Below are 19369 nucleotides of genomic sequence, written 5' to 3' on the forward strand. Positions count from 1 at the left end.
GACAGGCAGGCATTGATTTTAATGATTTGAAAACAATTTGGTGAGCTCTTGGGAAAACTGCCATTTTTACTTTTACATGCCCCTCTTTTATCATTTTTCCAGGAGTGTGGGAGCTGCCAATTTTTGACCATGTAAAACGACCCAACATGAACAGGGTCTGATCCCATGTCTCTGTCTCATGGAATGAGCACTGAGAGAGCTGCTTCTTTCAGGAGGGGTGGGAGGGAGTATGCAATTTACTCTGTCTGCTTGCTTGGGTCATTTAAACACTCACTCAGCAGTGCTTAACAGGAACTGCTTGTGGCTCACGGACTTGGAGAATGTCCAGAAGGACACTCTTGATCACAACTATATAGGATTCTACACTTCTTCAGGGCTTTTGGTTGTTTTGCTGTTTGAACAATAATGCCAGTTTAGCTAGGGCCACTCATCACATAATTTCTAGCCACCGGCTTGGGAGTGGATCTTGGGAGTTTTAGTTCAACAAGGTATGGAAGACACCAGGTTACCCTCCCCACCCATCCAATTTAAAGACTCAGTCAACAAATAAAAATTATTATTATTATTTTAGTTTCTTGCAAAAGAAAATTGGAAGGGCAACAATGGCATAGTATAAACTGAATCCATACAAGCTCCTTGTATTCTCAGCATGATTGAAGTATTCTACCCACATCTTAAGAATCATAGAATCATAGAGTTGGAAGAGACCACAAGGGCCATCCAGTCCAACCCCCTGCCAAGCAGGAAACACCATCAAAGCATTCCTGACATATGCCTGTCAAGCCTCTGCTTAAAGACCTCCAAAGAAGGAGACTCCACCACACTCCTTGGTAGCAAATTCCACTGCCGAACAGCTCTGACTGTCAGGAAGTTCTTCCTAATGTTTAGGTGGAATCTTCTTTCTTGTAGTTTGAATCCATTGCTCCGTGTCCGCTTCTCTGGAGCAGCAGAAAATAACCTTTCTCCCTCCTCTATATGACATCCTTTTATATATTTCAGGCATGTCCAACAGGTAGATCGTGATCTACTGGTAGATCACCGGATGTTTGTGGTAGATCACTGGGTTTCCCCAAAGAAGCTCAAGAACTTTGGCTCCCCTAAAAAAAGCTCAAAAACTTAGACCTGAACCCCCAAAACAGGGCTTTCCTTCCTAAAAAAAAGCTCAACAACTTTGACCTGAACCCCTAAAAAACGGGGGTAGATCACTGCCAGTTTTTAACTCTGTGAGTAGATCACAGTCTCTTCGGAGTTGGCCACCCCTGATATATTTGAACATGGCTATCATATCACCCCTTAACCTTCTCTTCTCTAGGCTAAACATACCCAGCTCCCTAAGCCGTTCCTCATAAGGCATCATTTCCAGGCCTTTGACCATTTTGGTTGCCCTCTTCTGGACACGTTCCAGCTTGCCAGTATCCTTCTTGAACTGTGGTGCCCAGAACTGGACACAGTACTCCAGGTGAGGTCTGACCAGAGCAGAATACAGTGGTACTATTGCTTCCCTTGATCTAGATGCTATACTCCTATTGATGCAGCCCAGAATTGCATTGGCTTTGTTAGCTGCTGCATCACACTGTTGACTCATGTCAAGTTTGTGGTCTACCAAGACTCCTAGATCCTTTTCACATGTACTGCTCTCAAGCCAGGTGTCTCCCATCCTGTATTTGTGCCTTTCATTTTTTATTTTTTTTGCCCAAGTGTAGTACTTTCCATTTCTCCTTGTTAACATTCATCTTGTTTGCTTTGGCCCAGTTGTCTAATCTGTTAAGGTCATTTTGAAGTGTGATCCACCCCTCCCAATTTGGTGTCATCTGCAAACTTGCTCAGGATGCCCTCAAGCCCATCATCCAAGTCATTGATAAAGATGTTGAACAAGACTGGGCCCAAGACAGAACCCTGTGGCACCCCACTAGTCACTACTCTCCAGGATGAGGAGGAGCCATTGATGAGCACCCTTTGGGTTCGGACAGTCAGCCAGTTACAAATCCACTGAATGGTAGCATTGTCTAGCCCGCATTTTACCAGCTTCTTTACAAGAATATCATGGGGCACCTTGTCAAAGGCCTTGCTGAAATCAAGATAGGCTACATCCACAGTGTTCCCTTCATCTACCAGGCTTGTAATTCTGTCAAAAAATGAGATCAGATTAGTCTGACATGAGAAGAAGAACCTGCATACTGAATGGGATGACTGCATATTAGTCAAATGCTCCTGTTTTACATAACAACACAGAATGGTAGAAAAGTCTCTGTCTTTCCCCATCAGCCATGATGTAGGGGCCCATGCCTACCTAGCAAACAGAGCTTAGAAACTGGCTCTATGCCACATTCAAGATACAGAAAATGGGCTACCTGTAGTAACAGCTTCTCTGGACACATTTTAAGCTGCACCTTCACAAGTAGAGAAAACATCAAACACATCATTTATCATGGTGGACTGTTACCTTTTCTTGCAGAGACTGCTGGATGAGCTCATCTTTATCTTCATTACTTAAAACATGTTTGTTGTTTCTTGGCCTCCTTTTATCGTCTGTTTCTATCGTTTGCAGGTTCGGACCATTCTAGGCAAAAACAATGTACACAAAAATTGAAATGAAGCCATTGCATTTAAATTTGCCTCTCGCCCTAACACCATATTCACTTTCTCTTGCATGGCATTAGAGGATATAAGCATGTTATGTACATCTGAAAGGTAACTCAAATTTCCTCCCACCCCATAAGACATCGCAAGCGTATTTTCAAGTGCAATGCAGATATTTAAAAATAAAAGCATGGTTTGAGGTCTCTTTTATATGTAAGGGAGGCTGTGTGGGTCTCCAGGATGCTCGTGGGGTCAATCTTAAACACTGGAAATTCAGCATCGCAGTCCAGTGAGGGGAAAGTATGCTCTAATAGCCCTCCTTTGTGCCAGGACTGTAACTAGAGGCCTAAGTGAGTTTACTTATTGGTTTTTACAAGCCTTTTGTATTTGCTTGTTGCAGTTAAGCCAGAGGCAGTAGGCTTCTGAATACCAGTTGCTGGAAACCACAGGGAGAGAGAGGGCCACTGTGCTCAGATCCTGCCTGCAGGGTTCCCATAGGCATCTGGTTGGCCACTTGAGAACAGGATGCTGGACTAGTACATAACATTTTGAAACCATGCAAGCAGTAGATAGCGCTGGATTATGCAGGCCTGAAATTGTACTATTGACCTGGGGGTGCACTTTCTGTTTGGAAAACACTGTGGTGGTGTTTTTTACAATTCCATAAAGTCGATGTACACCAAAACTCTAAAAATGGACCAGCAGAGATGCCACAGGCCACTGCTTATGTGCTGCCATATGCTGAGGTGACATACATGCACAAGAAAGGCTCCAAGATATTTTTTGCAAAGCTGCATTCAGTGACAAGGGTCTTACTGGAGTTTCCTATTACTCCATCTCCACACCAGGAGAAGCAGCAACGATTGAATTTCTGCCGACCATCATGCAGATGTTGAAGGCAAAGGAAAAAGCGGCAAACCTGTTCGTTCCACACTGGTCTGTGTTTTCAAATGGTCTGAAACAGAATACTGTGAAAAGACGCAGGATCGGAAATTCAGCTCCAAGAAAACCCAACCACTAATTAAGTAATTAGAGGCCATTTAAAAAGGATATAAAATTCATTTGTTAGTAAAGCACAAATTAACTGTTACAAGCTAAATTCAGTAAATAAGTGTGAGAAATGCCACTGGCTTCGAGGATAAATAAACCTGGCATTTTAAATGATTAAAAAAAATTATTTATCAGTTTTTTTACCATTTTTGAAGTCACTGTAAGCAGATATAAAATTGAACCCAAGCTTTAGAGTCTCATATATACAACATTATATAGGGTCATCAAACACACAAGGAAGCTTTTTTTAGCTGCAGTAACAGTATAGACGCCACTAGAGGACAATGTTTTGCTACCTCTCCTGTAGGTTCTTTCCCCAGCATGCCCAGCAGGGTCTGCTGGCTGAGTTTTGAGGTCCCAAAAAGAGGCTTTTACCTTGCGCAGGTGTGACATTTGTATACCCTATGTTGCTAAGAACACTCCCCATTGTGGAATGTGGTGTTGTGTCCAAATTTGATACGAAATATATATAGAATTGTTAATACAATTTTATGAAATGGTAAAACGGCATACAAAAAAAATAAAAACGGTTTGTGCGTAACCTTTTTTAATATTTCAATGGAATATGCCTCATTTTAGTCATTTATGGGCAAAAGTTCATCCATTTGTGCTACAGGAAATAATTTTTGAGAGAAAAAATGAAAAGGTCATTACCCTATTGGTCACCTGCAATACAGAATGGGTGAAGCTATATCTTTAATAGCCCATGTCATGTTTGAAGTGCATATCTGAGGTACACAGAAGTTGACAAAACTTGTCTTCAAATTCAGTGTTCAGAGGGATTTATTTATTTTTAGTTGTGTGTCAAATCTGAATCTGGTGGTGTGTGTTGCCCTGGCAAAACTGAGCCTTCTTTAAGAGAAAAGGAGCAGAAACAAACCATATTTAAAATACATGATCAACTCTACATTTTTAAAAAATGGAATCAGAGCATCATTTACACCTACTGGCTCCCAGATAAAATAAATGAAAGAGTAACATATGACTTAAGAATTTGGGGTAACACATTTAAATAAGAAAATCAATTCATTTTTCTTTTTTAAGAAAGCACGTGTACGGCAAAATTTTCTTGTCAGTATCAGAAACTTGAGCATATTCATTCTCTCAAAAAATGCATTGCAATTAAGTCAGAAAACAATATGAGTGAACACAATAATAAGAAATGAAGCTCAAAGGATATAAGTAAAAACAAAATGACTTGTAAAGAGAAATTATTTGTATATAAGACACCTTTCCAAACTTAAAAAGTTCTTAAATGATTTCTCCTTTCTGTTTATAGAAGGAACCTTTGTCTCTGGATGAGAACCAACATACTGCTTAATAAGCACATTGCTCAGATTGGCAAGAACTCTCCTCACATTGTGTGTCATTCTTTGCTACCAAGGACACACTGCAAACATGCATAATCCTGGCCATTCCAAGAAAGGTCTACTTGTGTAAAGCCTCAGAGTTTACAAAAGGGGCCAGAGGGATGGAGCAGTCCTGCAGAGGCAACAAAATCGAAAGGGTGGTGGAGGAAATTTTTAAGTAGCCAGGAAGTTCAACCTGCCCACAATGGTAGAAAAACTGAGTTGCAGTTATGAAAGGTCTGCAGTTCAGTACACTGGACTGAGAGGAGAAAAATGAAGGGAACACATCAATAAGCCAAACTCAGGGATGTTCTGCAGCCAAGGAGCCTGACTAAAAAGAGAAGTTGTAGCTGCGGCAGCTCGAAAAGTATTTTTCATCGTCCCAGCTAAAGTAGAATCATATGCCTCATCATCTCACCCCATCACACTATTCTCAGCATCTCTGTATCATATCTTTAGGCCAATACAGAGTTCAATGGTTCCGGTTTATTAAATGGCGTCAGGCCAATAGCACTGTAGAGCAGGCATCCCCAAACTGCAGCCCTCCAGATGTTTTGGCCTACAACTCCCATGATCCCTAGCTAACAAGACCAGTGGTCAGGGATGATGGGAATTGTAGTCCAAAAATCTGAAGGGCTGAAGTTTGGGGATGCCTGCTGTAGAGCATGAGACTTTTAATCTCAGGGTCGTGGGTTCCAGCCCCGTGTTGGGCAAAAGATTCCTGCATTGCAGGGGATTGGACTAGATGACCCTTGTGGTCCCTTCCAACTCTACAATTCTAAGGCTTCTACAGATGGGCAGCATTAAGTGGTGACAGACTCTGACACAAAAGTCAAGGTACCAGCTGTGGCCTTTCTGCCATGTCACAAATCTACTGCTTAATTCCAAAAGCTGCTTTCTTGTGTAGAGGAAAAGGTAAATGTTTAAACGGTACGTGTGTTTCTTCCACAGCAGGGCAAATGAAAGCGAGGGATTTGATTTAGGAAAACAGTGCAGTGGAAAGGGCTCTACTCCACAGTGCCCAGGTGCTTTTAACTGCTTTTAACATAGGAGATCTGGTTATGGATCTAGTTATGTGGTTGGGCCCCAAGAGACAGCATAGACAGATAGAGGAAAGACAGATTCGTTCTAGGGATTGTACGTGCAACTCTTTAACTTTTCAAGGCAAAACCGGGACACTGTGCCTTAAAGAAGAAAAATATCATCCCTTACCACTGTTACCAGCACATTTCACAACTATTTGAATATCTCTGTTCCAGTGAATGGGGTGCATTTCTGAGCAGGCTCCTAGGATGACATCACCCTACTGGGATCAGAGATGTGTGCCATATGATGATATCCTTATTCCAGCATTCTTCCACTTTTCAGATAAAGCACCCACTTGAACCTAAAGCTGTAACAAGGGGCTTATTTGTAATTTATGTGTCTTATTTCCCCCCTGCCCCCGCCCCAAGCTCAGACACGGTGAGCCTCCAGTCTGTTGGCCAAATTAAGCTCCAAAGACCATTTCAAAGGGGTTGCCTCTAACCGACCATTAGCTCTCAGCTAAAGGGAGCCAGGCACACCAGGAGTCAGTCTTCAAAGGAGGTTGCTCTATAGTAATTTCCTTTGAACTTCTGAAAGGTGTCAATCATCTGATGACATTATGATGCCAGATGATTGACAGGCAGGTGGTCCTGCTACACTGCCCACCTGCCAAAGTTGTCTTTAGTGGGTGGGGAAGACCTGCCTGTCTACTGGGCCACTCCAGCTATCAATGATTGTGTAAGGATGCACTTTAAAAACCTGGGGGTACTGGATTTACAAGTCACTGCTGCTTCTGCAATACTCAAGAGGGGTGCCTCAACTACATTTAACTTCAGTGTTAATAAATAGGGCCTGTTTGCATCCTTCCTCCACACTTTGCAATGAATGGCTATATTTATCGCCTCGTTACTATGGCAATATTATGAATGACGAATGCCACTTTCATCCTCTTTGCACTTGTAACAGATCCTTTTTGCCTCTTGCTTTGAAGGTGTTCTGGCTCTAAAAGTGTTATTTAAGAGTAGAAAATGACTTTTTTTAAAAAAAAAAAGTTTTTTACATACAGATCTGTGCCTTTGACAACACCCCAGAAACTGAAATAGCATCATGTACCTTCATGGTAATAAAGGTAACGCATTAATACAGGGTCATTGGGAGAGTTATCAGCGCCGCTATAAAGTAATTTTTCCCCCTGCTCCAAAATCCATGTTAGGGCAATACCTTTATCAGACCAACCAAAATATCACAAAAGAGGGTGCATGCTTTTGTGGTCTCCAGAACTCTTCATTAGACTAGATCAAGGTAGCTAACCTTTTTTTGGCCTGATGACCATGTTTGCTATGACCGAAGCTCCCCAAATTATGCATAAATTTGTATCTATTTACAGCAAGCCACCAATCAGAGGAATCATTTCAGTAGTGCTTTTGTTTTTCCTTGTTTACCTTGTAACTTTTGTACATAGTGAATTTGGGCTGAAAAGCAATTAAAATTTGCAATGGAGAAGAGGAACATCAGTTGAGCATGTGACAAACACATACTAGTTATATCATGGGACTTTCCTAAAAAGAGGAGAGGAAGGACACAAACTTATTCCAGAGTTCACATAAAATGATTCCAATGATTACACTGAAAGCATTCAAGGCCAATGGCACCTTTTCAAAGATTACCTGATTCCTAGAATTAACTGGGAGGTACCTATCCAGAAGTGGAGGAAGTGTACTCTTCTTGTAAAGGTGCAAGTAGGTAGCCATATCGCATTACTGTGAGGGAAGTACTGTACTGTGAAAGAAAAGAAGGTAAACAAATTTAAACATTGCAAAGAACACAATATTGCCACATCTAATTAGGTCGGACTAGCCGAACACTTAAATCAACATTAGGCATTTGTATAAAGGCTTTTGTTCCAAACCAACATATTGTTCACCTGAGCAACAGGTTAGTTACCTGAACAACCCAGTCCTCAAAGTGTTTGTGCACCAGATTAAACAAACAGGGTGCTGCCTCCACCATCGCTGCCGGTAAAACTGCCCAAGGACTGCAATTCTGGATTCTGCTGTTTAATAATTACGCAGCAGTTCATTGATTCGTCACCCCCCTTTGTACAGTTACGGTTTTCTTAAAGTAAATATTGAATGCTCCTTAGAGTTATGCTTCACATAGAAGAATTTTGACAAATGGCAGTTCTAGTTCAAATACATTTAGACAACGAATTACCCTCCAACTTATTGAGGTAAGCCCATTCTGTCTGTAGCTGCGTACATTCTATACATTTAAAGCACCCCCCAAAAAATATTCCTGGGAACTGTAGTTTGTTAAGAACACTGGGAATTGTAGCTCCATGAAGGGTTAACTACCATTTTCAGGATCCTTGGGGAGGTGCTTTAAATGTATAGCATGGACAGTCTGTGCCACAACCATTGTGCTGGGTTTTAACGTAGACTTCAAATTGCTGCTCATCTATGAAGTAGCTCGTGAAATGATGTTCCATATGTTGCTACTGGAGGCATGAACATTAGGAGACGATATGAGCCTCAGCCCCTTCATGTGCCTATCTAGCAAAACATGAATTGTTGGTTTGACTGCAATACTGTAATGTCCCACAGCTGTGTTTCAGAATTGGCTAGAGATACCTTGTTGACATCCATCTGGCTAGAGAGTCAATGGAATGCGCCTCCAGGGGTGAAGTCAAACTGCTGTGTTAGCAGCACCAAAGGGACCTCCCCACGGTGCAAGCCTGGGCAGTGTGTATGGAGGTCCTGGGCTGCCCAGACAACAAGACACCCTCTCAGCATCACAGATGTGGTCCAAAGGAAACGGTTGGCACCAGCGTGGCTGAAGGAGTTGCTGGGAGGAGGCTTGGAATATGCCATCCAACAGGGTATATATGACCATTTGGTTTCTTCTTTTAAATCAGAGTGTGGAACCTCATACCTACTTTCAGCCCAGGAAACCCCCCTCATTGGCCTTGCTTCACACTCTCCTTGACTGTATTTGGCTGGCTGGAATGTATGCTTGTGACTGTTGCTTACATGGATGGAAGACAGAGAGGCATGGGAAGGAGCTGGCCTGCAGCACAAAGCCAGCATGTATGTTCATTTACAGTACACCCACTGTTTTAAATGGTACCTGCAAAGCTGGGCGCACCTACACATGCAGAAAACTTCCCTTCTTCACCCACACACACACACGGCCTACCCACATAAAAATGTGTAGCAACATTAACAACTTGCTGCCATTATGCAAGTTCAGTCAGTTCCACTGTGAGATGAAGTCTTGTACATGTCTACTCAAAAGTAGCTTGGGACACGGGTGGCACTGTGGTTTAAACCACTGCGCCACTTGGACTTGCCGATCAGAAGGTCGGCAGTTCGAGGCCCCGCGACGGGGTGAGCTCCCGTTGCTCAGTCCCAGCTCCTGCCAACCTAGCAGTTCGAAAGCACACAGTGCAAGTAGATAAACAGGTACCGCTCTGGCGGGAAGGTAAACAGTGTTTCTGTGCGCTGCTCTGGCTTCGCCAGAAGTGGCTTAGTCATGCTGGCCACATGACCCGGAAAAACTGTCTGCGGAAGCAAACACCGGCTCCCTTGGCCTGTAAAGCAAGATGAGCACTGCAACACCAGAGTCGTTCACGACTGGACTTAATTGTCAGGGGTACCTTTACCTTTACTCAAAAGTAAGCCCACTGGGGAATTACTCCCAGGTAAGTATGTACAGGACCACAACCCAGGGCTGCAATCTAGTACCCATTCATCAGGCAGTGAGCCCCATTAAACTGACCTGAACTTGCATGTATCAAATTTTGCTAAACACTTTTTGGTAAACATTCTTAAGTTTTAAGAAAAAACATTCTTGAATTTTAGAAAAATATTCCCTTTCCTGTTTCAGAAGTCAGTGAAAGATAAAGGCTACTAGAGAATAAACAAAGACTATGTAAATCAGGCATTCACAGTGTGTAACACTGCAGGGTGAGAGAGTGGCAATCGGATCCTCAGGCATCAATCCTTGGTTTGAGAACAGGGATATTTTAATCAACTAAGGGTGTCACGATTTTCTTCTTTGAAATATTGGAAGGTTTGTAGTATGGAACTTCAGAATTCTTGCAACAGGGAATACTATTTTCCCCGACATCCCAAGAGAGTAGGTTAGGCGTACAAGATGCTGCCTTCTCTACCTTGCCTCGGCTCCCTACCGTTTCAGACACAAGTCTCTCCAGGGCTACTAGGATTGTGAGAACTGAACATGGAATCTTTTACAGGCAAAGCACATGCTCTAGCCTGGAGCTACAGCCCTTCCCCTCCCACAGCAAGGAGAAGGATAATCATTCCCTCTATGAGAAAAAAGATTTCACATCAGCTCAGTGAACTTGAGTGCCTTATAATCCAGGCTGGCTGTTCCGGCAGCCTTGTGTTGAAGGAGACATGGGGTGGGCAGGAGCTAGATCATCTGGACCTAATGGTAACTCTCTGGGTGATGTGCAGCAGATCAGCAAGAATGTCTGGCTCCCGATTGTTTAACAAGAACAGCAACAAAGCGACTCCCCTCCCACTCTAAATTATACCGCTGCAATGAATAATCCTTTGGGGGTAACAAAGAGGAGGTTTCTGTGCGGAAGAACTGTGCTCTCATTTCAGCTCTGCTTCAAATTCCTGGGCTCAACCTTCTTTAACCTAAAAAGTGCGTATTTTTGGCACCAGGCTCTCATTGGTGAATCTTGGAGTTGTAGTAAACCCACCAAGTAGATCCCCCAAGCCTGAGCTCTGCCTAACCCCTGAAATAAATGACTGTGGTCTGTAGTTCCCAGACCTTCAATTGGCCAGATCCCTTCAGCCCCCTAATATAATTTTTGATTGGGCTGCACACCATAGCTGCCAAGTTATCCCTTTTTTTAAGGGATTTTCCCTTATGCTGAATAGGCTTCCTCGTGAGAAAAGGGAAAACTTGGCAGCTATGCTGCACACCCACACCCACACCCAGATTGATGGACAGTGCGATTCAAGTAGGGCGTGTGTACCCTGTCATGTGATCGATTATGCAAGGCGGGGCTTACCAGTTACCTGCCTCAATATTTTATTCAAGTTAGTACCCCTGACCAGATTACTGGTTTAAAAAAAAAATCGGGCCACGCTAGGCAGAAGCAGAACAGCGGCTTGCAAGACGCGTTAAGCCAGGAAACCACCCAGTGAAATTCAAAGCACAATCGCACATTTATTCAAAATTCCAGTTTTTAAACTATTGAGTTTAACTAATTCAACGAAACTGGTTAACTGGACCCAGTGGGACCAGCTTTCCAAAGGCAGCGCCCTCTGCCTTTTAGCGCACGCGCGCGCCCCATAATCCCACTGCTCCTCCCAGGGTTTGTACCGCTCCACACCTCGGGCAGGAAGGGGGCAAGGGGCTTCTTTTCTCGGGAGGGGGGGGAGCCCTCCAGTTGCCCAATTCCCAAGACCAGAGAGACTCTCGCAGGAGACCCTCCCGCCCCGCGCCAACTTACCGCGCGAGGCGACAGGCGCGGGACGCGGCTTCCCGGCTCTCCCCGGAGCCGCGCGAGGCAGAGGCGCGCCAGTCTTCGCAGCTGCGTCCGCTTTCTGCACCGCCCTCGGCGGCGAGAAGCGCGCCCTCAGCGCCTCACAGGAGAACGCCGACCCTGCCTCTTTCCCGCGCTCACTTCTCCCAAAGGAGTGCTTCACCGGGAAACGGGGCTCCAAGCCCCGGTAAAGAAAAGGCATGAGGAAACCTAGAGAGATCTTCCTCCATGAATATTTATGCGGCCACTGGAATGCGTTAAACTCGGGGCGGCTAATGTGAGGATGTGGCCCCGAGGTTGCTGGACTACAAGTCCCATCATCCCTGACCACGGACCGTACTGGCTGGGACTGATGGGAGTTCAACAAATGGGGAGCCGCAGGTTCTCCGAGACAGAAAGATGAGGAAGTAGGAGGTCATACATTTTCATTTGTGAACAAAGGCTCTTCTCCTTTCGCGGTTAGGGTTGCCAGACTCAATAGTGGACGTGACTTTTGTGCCTTTAATTGCCCTGCTCTCTTTTGAGTATGGAAACCTTAAAGAGAAACCAGCAGACCCTTTGCTTGGAAATCAAATACAGCCACCCCCAGAGGAGGAGAAAAGAAGAGGGGACGACAGGGAAGAGAGGGCCCCACCACCACCCTCAACCCAGGTGAAAGGGTAGAAACCTCCCCCCCCCTCCAGAGGGAAACCCACCGACCCCCAGACGGCCATCACACCGCCGCCACCACAGCCACCACCACACCAACGGCCCCCCCCCCAGAAGGATAAAGAAAAGAGGAAAACAACTGAAAAATAAATAAAACCACTTTTTAATTTTAGGATTAGGAATTAATGGGGGGTCCTTGTCACAATAGCAGCTCAATGAGGGGTCCTCGAGAAAATTTTGTTGGGAACCCCTGCTCTAGTTATCTCCCACTTGGACTATGCAATGCGCTCTACGTGGGGCTACCTTTGAAGGTCGCCTGGAAACTACAACTAATCCAGAATGCGGCAGCTAGACTGGTGACTGGGAGTGGCCACTGAGACCATATAACACCGGTCCTGAAAGACCTACATTGGCTCCCAGTACATTTCCAAGCACAATTCAAAGTGTTGGTGCTGACCTTTAAAGCCCTAAACATCCTTGGCCCAAAATACCGGAAGGAGCGTCTCCACCATCGTTCTGCCCGGACACTGAGGTTCAGCGCCGAGGGCCTTCTGGCGGTTCCCTCACTGCGGGAAGCAAAGCTACAGGGAACCAGGCAGAGGGCCTTCTCGGAAGTGGCGCCCACCCTGGGGAATGCCCTCCCATCAGAGGTCAAAGAGATAAACAACTACCTGACATTAAGAAAACATCTGAAGGCAGCCCCGTTTAGGGAAGTTTTTAATCTGTGACATTTTTTTGTATTTTAATCTTTGCTGGAAGCCACCCAGAGTGGCTGGGGAGACCCAGCCGGATGGGCGGGGTACTAATAATAATAATAATATATTATTATTATTATTATTATTATTATTATTATTATTATTATTATTCCAACTGAAGTAAATAAAAAGTGAAAGCTAGCTACCTACTTAATATTATTTTAGAACTTTTTGATCCTGGTTCTGAAAGTTAACTGCACAATATTTTCATGAGATTTGAATAACTTTTTGTTGGCAAATAAAAGCCTTGTCCCCTAAACATATTAGGTGGATATATTTCAATTCATTTCCGCATAATATCAAATGGCTTTATTTGGAATTAATCTCATTTACGTTAATGGAGCTTGCTTGCAAGTAAAGCTACTTAAGATTCCCTGTATGCTGCCAGACTCTGAATCCTAACAGTCCCAGCCAGCATGGTCAATGGTCAGGGATGATGGGAGTTGTAGTCCAGCGGCATTTGAAAAACTATAGGTTCTCCAATCCTAATTTAAACACTAGTCTGGGAGAATAGATGACTAATAATTTCATGCAGGCAAGCAAGTGGGCTGGCAAAGAAGGGATTTAGCTCTCTAGTCTCTCACTGCACAACCAAGCAGGTTGCTAAAGCAGAGGAACCCTCTTCTCTGTGCCCAGCACATAAATGACTTCTCCATCCCTTTTCTGTCAGCCCCCAGGAGGCTAATAAACAACAACAATAACACCCCCCCCCACACACAGGGAGATAGAGAGAGGGGGGCTTAACAAAGTTAACTCCAAAAATATTTCAACTGTGCTCCTGTCATATAGATAGGGGAAATGATTTTGGTGGCTACAAGGATTGATCCCTCTGATTTTGTTTATCTTCATACTTCATTCTGTATTAATTATCCTAGAAGTGACTTGTATTTACATAAGATATAATTTTAACACACAAAGCCTGAAAATACAATTTTTAATGGCTCAAATATATAAAAACCACAAACTGATATATAAAGAATTTTAACAGTACATACATGGATCAACAATACTTAATATTACTACGAACACTCATCACTTGTTGACAGTCTCCTCCCTGGGCTGCTTAACATACAACAGAATTTGTGAACTATTGAAAGACATGGTATGAGGTTATATAAAAAAGCAAATCACCACTGGATGTTAGTCACCCAGAGAAAAGCCAGCCCAGATGTGCAAATGTACGCAGCAGGGGCGTTGATGGGTACTTGAAAGGACTCAGGACATAGGCCCATGACACAAATACTGTGCATGCTAATTTGCACGTGTCTATTCACGTAGACAGATGCCTCTGGAAAAAGTTGACAGCCAGCTGCTGTCTGAAAAGCCACTTTTAAAAAAGAAGTTTAATATGTATTAAAAGAAAGGAAGGGGCAGGAGATTCAGGACTCATCTGTGCTTCCATTTGGGCCATGAGGTCTGAGAGGTCTTTCTTTTGTCCTGCCACTTTCCCTGGAAAACCCTCTCTTTACTACTGAATTGAAGCAAGCATCAATTGGGGTTTCTGCGAATTGGTCCTTTGGGACCTAGAAGTCACAGACCAAATGAAAGAAATAACGAAAGAAGCCCCAGTCAGCATGGCCAATGGCCAGGGATGATGGGAGTTGGAGTCCAATGACATCTAGAAGGCCACAGCTCATCTACTATACAATAATGAAATGAGGTAGAAGAAAAAAAGCAGTATTAGGGTTTCTCAGAATCAAAGCTCTGGTGTCTCTTCCCTCTCTTTAAGATTTCAAGGCTCATTATAGGGCAGATGTGGAGAAACTTTGGCCCTCCATATAGACCATGCTTGCTGGAAGTTGTAGTTCAGCAACATCTGGAGGGCCAAATGCTCCCTATATATGGGGCTGGGAAATGTCAACAGTTCTGTTTACTCTGGCTGGCTGTTGATAATGCCATACTGAAGCAGTTACCTTTGATGAGACTTGGAGCATAACTCTAGGGTTGCCATATTTCAAAAAGTGAAAATCTGACAGCTTTGCCCAAAGTTGCTGAGCTTTTTTTCCTCAAAAAGAAGTTTTGGAGCTAGTTTTAAGGAAATTCACAAAAATCTAGACTTCTGACATCGGTTGCCATACGTCCAAATTTTCCCGGACATTTCAGCGATTTCCACCCAGACACTGCTTCTAACTGCAGTATTCTGACTATGTCTGGGAAGTTCTGGACGTATGGTAACCCTACTTAACTTTCCAAAAGCTGTGATCATGTTGTGTTTAACAGGCTCACAATTATGCTCATATTTACTGCTTGGAGTCTAAAAACCATTTGGAACATGCAATGCACTATTTTGTTCTTTCTTAATGCGCAACATAGTTAAAATGGTTTTTTTTTAAATTGCAGATGCATTATTGTGTTCCACACCATTCCATCCCAAACATTGCCAAATAATTCTCATTCTCTCTCTCTCTCTCTCTCTCTCTCTCTCTCTCTCTCTCTCTCTCTCTCTCCAAGCTATAGATGTGATTCATAAGACAGTCCATGTGCCACCTGAGTCATGTGGCAGCTACTGCCTCCTTAGGTCCATACTACCCTGGTAACATCTGTTAGGAAGAACATTATGGGCTGGGCAAGGCTGGCAGGGGAAGCAGAGAGAATCCCCATCAGTTGCTGTTTCCATTCTAAGTGCTGAGAGCAGCGTGGGATTCTGCCACATTCAAGCAGCTCCCATGCTGTTCAGATAATGTATGAAATGACCCCTGGTCTAAAGCATTTCCCTTGCTGCTGGCATCAATGTTTTGGAGAAATTCATTGCCTGCTGCATTAAAAAAAAAACCTTCCAATGAATGTGTTCTTTGTATTTTAAAATAAGCATAAAACCAGCACACAAAGCTAAAGCCAAAAAGATGTATTTAGTTAGAAGCTGAATCATGTCAGGAAAAAAAAAGATGTTCAGGCCTCCCCCGCTCTCAGAACACTGGTTGCTGCCTTCATTTGGGTAATCTTTAGGCACCAACTCCAGCTAAGGGACTCTGGATAGAATTCAGCAAAAAGCAGACCTATTGAGATGAACGGACCTAACTCAAGTAGAATCAGCATGTTCATTAATTTCAATGGGTTTGCTTTGAGTAAAACTTACACTGAATTTCAACAAAGCCCTACTCACAGCAGATCCACTGACATTAAGGGCAAGATTCAACTAACAAGTCCTTTCCATGGAAGCCCTATGTAGGGACTTCTGATTGCACAAGGGGGCTCTCCTCCCCACCATGAGCCCCTTGTAAGGGGAGATAGGGAGAACCCCCAGAAAAGCACATGGTGGGAAAAGGGGGAAATGCTTGCCCTGATGGAACAATTGCCTTAGCAGATATTGAATTCCTTCCTACTAAACCTAAGCCTATTAACTTCAATGGGTGTATGTACTCTGCCTGGGACTAGCGTTGACTACTATCTTGTTTATAACTAAGTGCTATTTTTTTGCTCCATACGAAAGTTTGTTAACGATTAGCAAGAAAAGAGGGCTTGTTTATCCTTTAGGGTCAAAATAGGTGTTTGTTTCTATCAGTTCTCTTAAAAGACAGGTACACAGCACAAATACGGAAATGCTAAATATCTCTCACCTAGAGTTCCTCAGAAAACTCAATTTTGATGCAGAGCCTTTGCTTTTTATCTTGCCTCCCTGGCTCCTTTATGCACAATGATCTCAAAGATCTAGCTATCATTCCAGTGTGAGATTACTAATCTGCTGGGTTTATTTTATAAAAACAGCAATTATTTTAACAATTCACTCAGAGCAAAGCAATTTGCAGCCCTATCCATTTCAACTGAGAGAGCTTTATGCTTAAATCTCACCCATTGAAACAATAGCACTTAAAAATACAGGATTGTTCAACCCTATATCCTTTATTTCCCACCCCACCCCATAACTGTGGAGTAGCAGAATAAACAGGCAAAATATGCTTCCTCACCAATTTTAACTGTTTATTCAAATAAATAGAAATATTACAAATTTACAAAATCACTGTGCTATTCATTTACAATATAGGCTACTTTTTAAAAAGTTTGTTAGTACTGAACATTTTGTGCCAAGTTTTTGTACTGTACACAGCCTCTTTCTTTGGAGTCACTTGCACTTAAGTCATGTAGCACAAAAGCTCTTTCCTAACATTCGCAGTCTCAGGAACAGGGAAGAAAAATTGGCGAAACTAACAAGATTCCCTACCTTCTCCTAGACCTCAGGCTGAGAATTATGCTTTTATAAAGTGTGACAAAACATTCAGCTGTCTCTGTGCACTCGGTTCTTTTCACAGGCTACAAAAATAAAAATGCATTACTATGTTACCATAATAAGTTAAACACAACCATGAAAAAGTTCAACATTTACATTTGGCCACAGTAAAATCTATACACGGAGAGGCTGAACTTCGTTCCCCATCACCTTAAAGCTACAGTATTGTCTCTATTGCTCCAGCCAAAAATAACACAAAGGGTTGGTTTTCCATAAGATCATCAGGAAAACTGTCTTTTTCGATTAAGATTTTGAGCAATAACTTTTCTTTTCTTACAACAGCAGCCCCAAACAAATGTGGAACAGATTCCCAGCGCAGGGTGCCCAAGAGGGAGGCACCTCTCACGTTCAAAAGGGTGTAGGGGGCGTTTAAGCACATTTTCTTCCACGCACTATCTGCATAGAGATGAATTGTTCGTCTGAGCTGCAGTAATCCATTGGAAAAGGGTCGAGATGAAAGCAATTCTTATAAGAGACAACGGCGTGGTTGAGCTTGGAACGTGTTATGTTATATTTTAGAAAACACACACACAGTCACAGGCCGGGCCGGTGGAAGAGCTTTCTGCCGACAGAGAAGGAAATCCGTTCGCAGTCAACAACAGGTGATGTGGGAAGGCGGCCTTTGGCGACGAAGAACGAACTACGACACAACCCCGAGGAACAGAATGGCGGGCTGGGGTCTGCCTGCTTCTTGGCCAAGGGCCCTTTCTTTCGGGCTCCCGGGAAAAGGCGCCCCCGGCCGGCCGCTCACAGGGTGCCCAAGTGCGGCAGCGTGTCCAGCTTGTCGGCGCGGTCGCGGGCGGCGGCGCTCTCGACGCCGCGGAGCCACTCGGTGCACTTGCGCACCAGCCCTTCGTCGGCCGCGCACGCTCCGGGGACGCCGGCCGCCCCTTCGCCGTCGGCCTCCTCCTCGTACTCCACGTCGTCGTAGCGGTGGCGCTCGTTGAGCAGCGACACCTGCAGCAGGGCGCGCAAGTCCCCGCCGCCGCCGCCGGCCGAGCAGCCAGCGAGGGGGCGCTTCGCGGCGTCCGGGGAGGCGGAGCGGGGCGTCCTCCCGCGCGGCCGCTGCTGCTGCTGCAGCTGCTTCTCCAGGCTCCGGCGCTGCAGCACCCGGATTGCCTCGGGAGGCAGGCTAAGCGAGAAGCGCAGCGCGGCCTCCCCGCGCCCCGCTTGCGCCGCCGCGCAAAGGCTCTCGCAGGAGCGCGCGCCCGGGCCCGGCGGCCCCACGACCGAGCGGCCTCGCGACGCCGGAGACGGAGGCGCCCCCACGGTCGGGGCGGCTGGGTTCCTGGAGGGCGGCGGCGGGGCGCCTCTGTTGCGCGGCAGCTGCCTCGGGAGAGAAGCGCTGGGCCAGGAGCTCGAGAAGACACCGCCGGGGCGCTCCGCGGGGACCCCGCCGCCGCGACCTTTCCGAGGGGGCTTGGCTGGCGCGAGGGGGGGCGCCGGCGCCTGCGCCTTTTTGGGAACCCCCGGGGTCGGCTGCTGCGCATTCCGGAGCTGGAGTCGGGGGGCGGCAGCAGGTGGTGGCGCGATAGGAGGCAGGGACATGGCGCGGCCGCCGGCGGGAGCCCCTTCCCTCCTCCTCCTCCTGTGTGGTGTGGTGTAGTTCAGCTCGACATCTTCGCCTCAGAGGAGGCGGCGGTCAGCCTCTCGCCCTCAGCCGGGGCTTCCAGGCAGCTTCCACGAACGAGCCCGGCCGCGCGGCGAACGTCGCTCTCTGGCACTGCGGATGAATGAGACACGCGGCGGTCGCGGCTGGTTGGAGGCGAGAGGAGGAGCCGAGAGGGCCGGGCGGGGGGAGAAGAGGCGAGGGCGGCGGCGGAGGCCGGCCAGCGAGCCGGGCGCCGTGGCTGCGGACGGAGGGGCAGCCGTAAAGAGAAAATCCCGCGAGCGCCAACGCGCCTCCAGAAACACGACTCTGCGCGTCTGTAGTTTGTCTCTCCTTAAAAACACACACACACACACACACACAAAAATACTGTATCGCCTCTCCTCGTTATGCCCCGTCTGGTCTGTTGCGCGCAGAGTACCGGTAAATGTTGCCAGTACACATTCAGCCCCCTGCAAACTACAGTGTACTCCTTGTTAAAACCGTGTTAGTGGAAGACAATCTTACTTGGCTAGAGTGATCACCAAAGAAGAAGTTAACAGGAAGTATGTAACTGAACGTGTGAAGGGAATGCATGAGCCCAAGGATCTACTCTATAATGGT

General features: G+C 45.5%; 2 protein-coding genes across 5 annotated transcripts in view; both read right to left on the bottom strand.

Moving 5' to 3' along the window:
* LOC118082817 (uncharacterized) overlaps window positions 1-11957 on the bottom strand; it is a 53711-nt gene extending 41754 nt beyond the window's left edge. The window contains exons 1-3 of one of the 4 annotated variants that reach the window (XM_088666333.1): window positions 11497-11957; window positions 7673-7784; window positions 2444-2560 (exon numbers count right to left, since the gene is read on the bottom strand). In XM_088666333.1, the coding sequence (XP_088522459.1) occupies window positions 2444-2560; window positions 7673-7756 (201 nt within the window). In that variant the 5' untranslated portion in view covers window positions 7757-7784; window positions 11497-11957. Of the gene's footprint in view, window positions 1-2443; window positions 2561-7447; window positions 7565-7672; window positions 7785-7949; window positions 7989-11496 lie in introns of those variants that run through there. The other 3 variants (XM_088666334.1, XM_060272813.2, XM_088666335.1) reach the window with 3 other exon arrangements.
* A 1892-nt stretch (window positions 11958-13849) lies between these two features.
* Window positions 13850-19096, bottom strand: PRR18 (proline rich 18). Its single transcript, XM_035108577.3, has one exon. It carries the CDS (start codon window positions 18703-18705, stop codon window positions 17905-17907), a length of 801 nt encoding a protein of 266 aa, XP_034964468.3. The 5' UTR covers window positions 18706-19096; the 3' UTR covers window positions 13850-17904.
* Window positions 19097-19369: the final 273 nt, after the last annotated feature.

The sequence above is a fragment of the Zootoca vivipara genome, chromosome 3 (assembly GCF_965207765.1).
Source record: "Zootoca vivipara chromosome 3, rZooViv2.hap1.1, whole genome shotgun sequence".
NCBI lineage: Eukaryota > Metazoa > Chordata > Lepidosauria > Squamata > Lacertidae > Zootoca > Zootoca vivipara.

Coding starts and splice junctions, on each gene's coding strand:
- PRR18 (XM_035108577.3), bottom strand. CDS start 18,705: ATGTCCCTGCCTCCTATCGCGCCACCACCTGCTGCCGCCCCCCGACTC.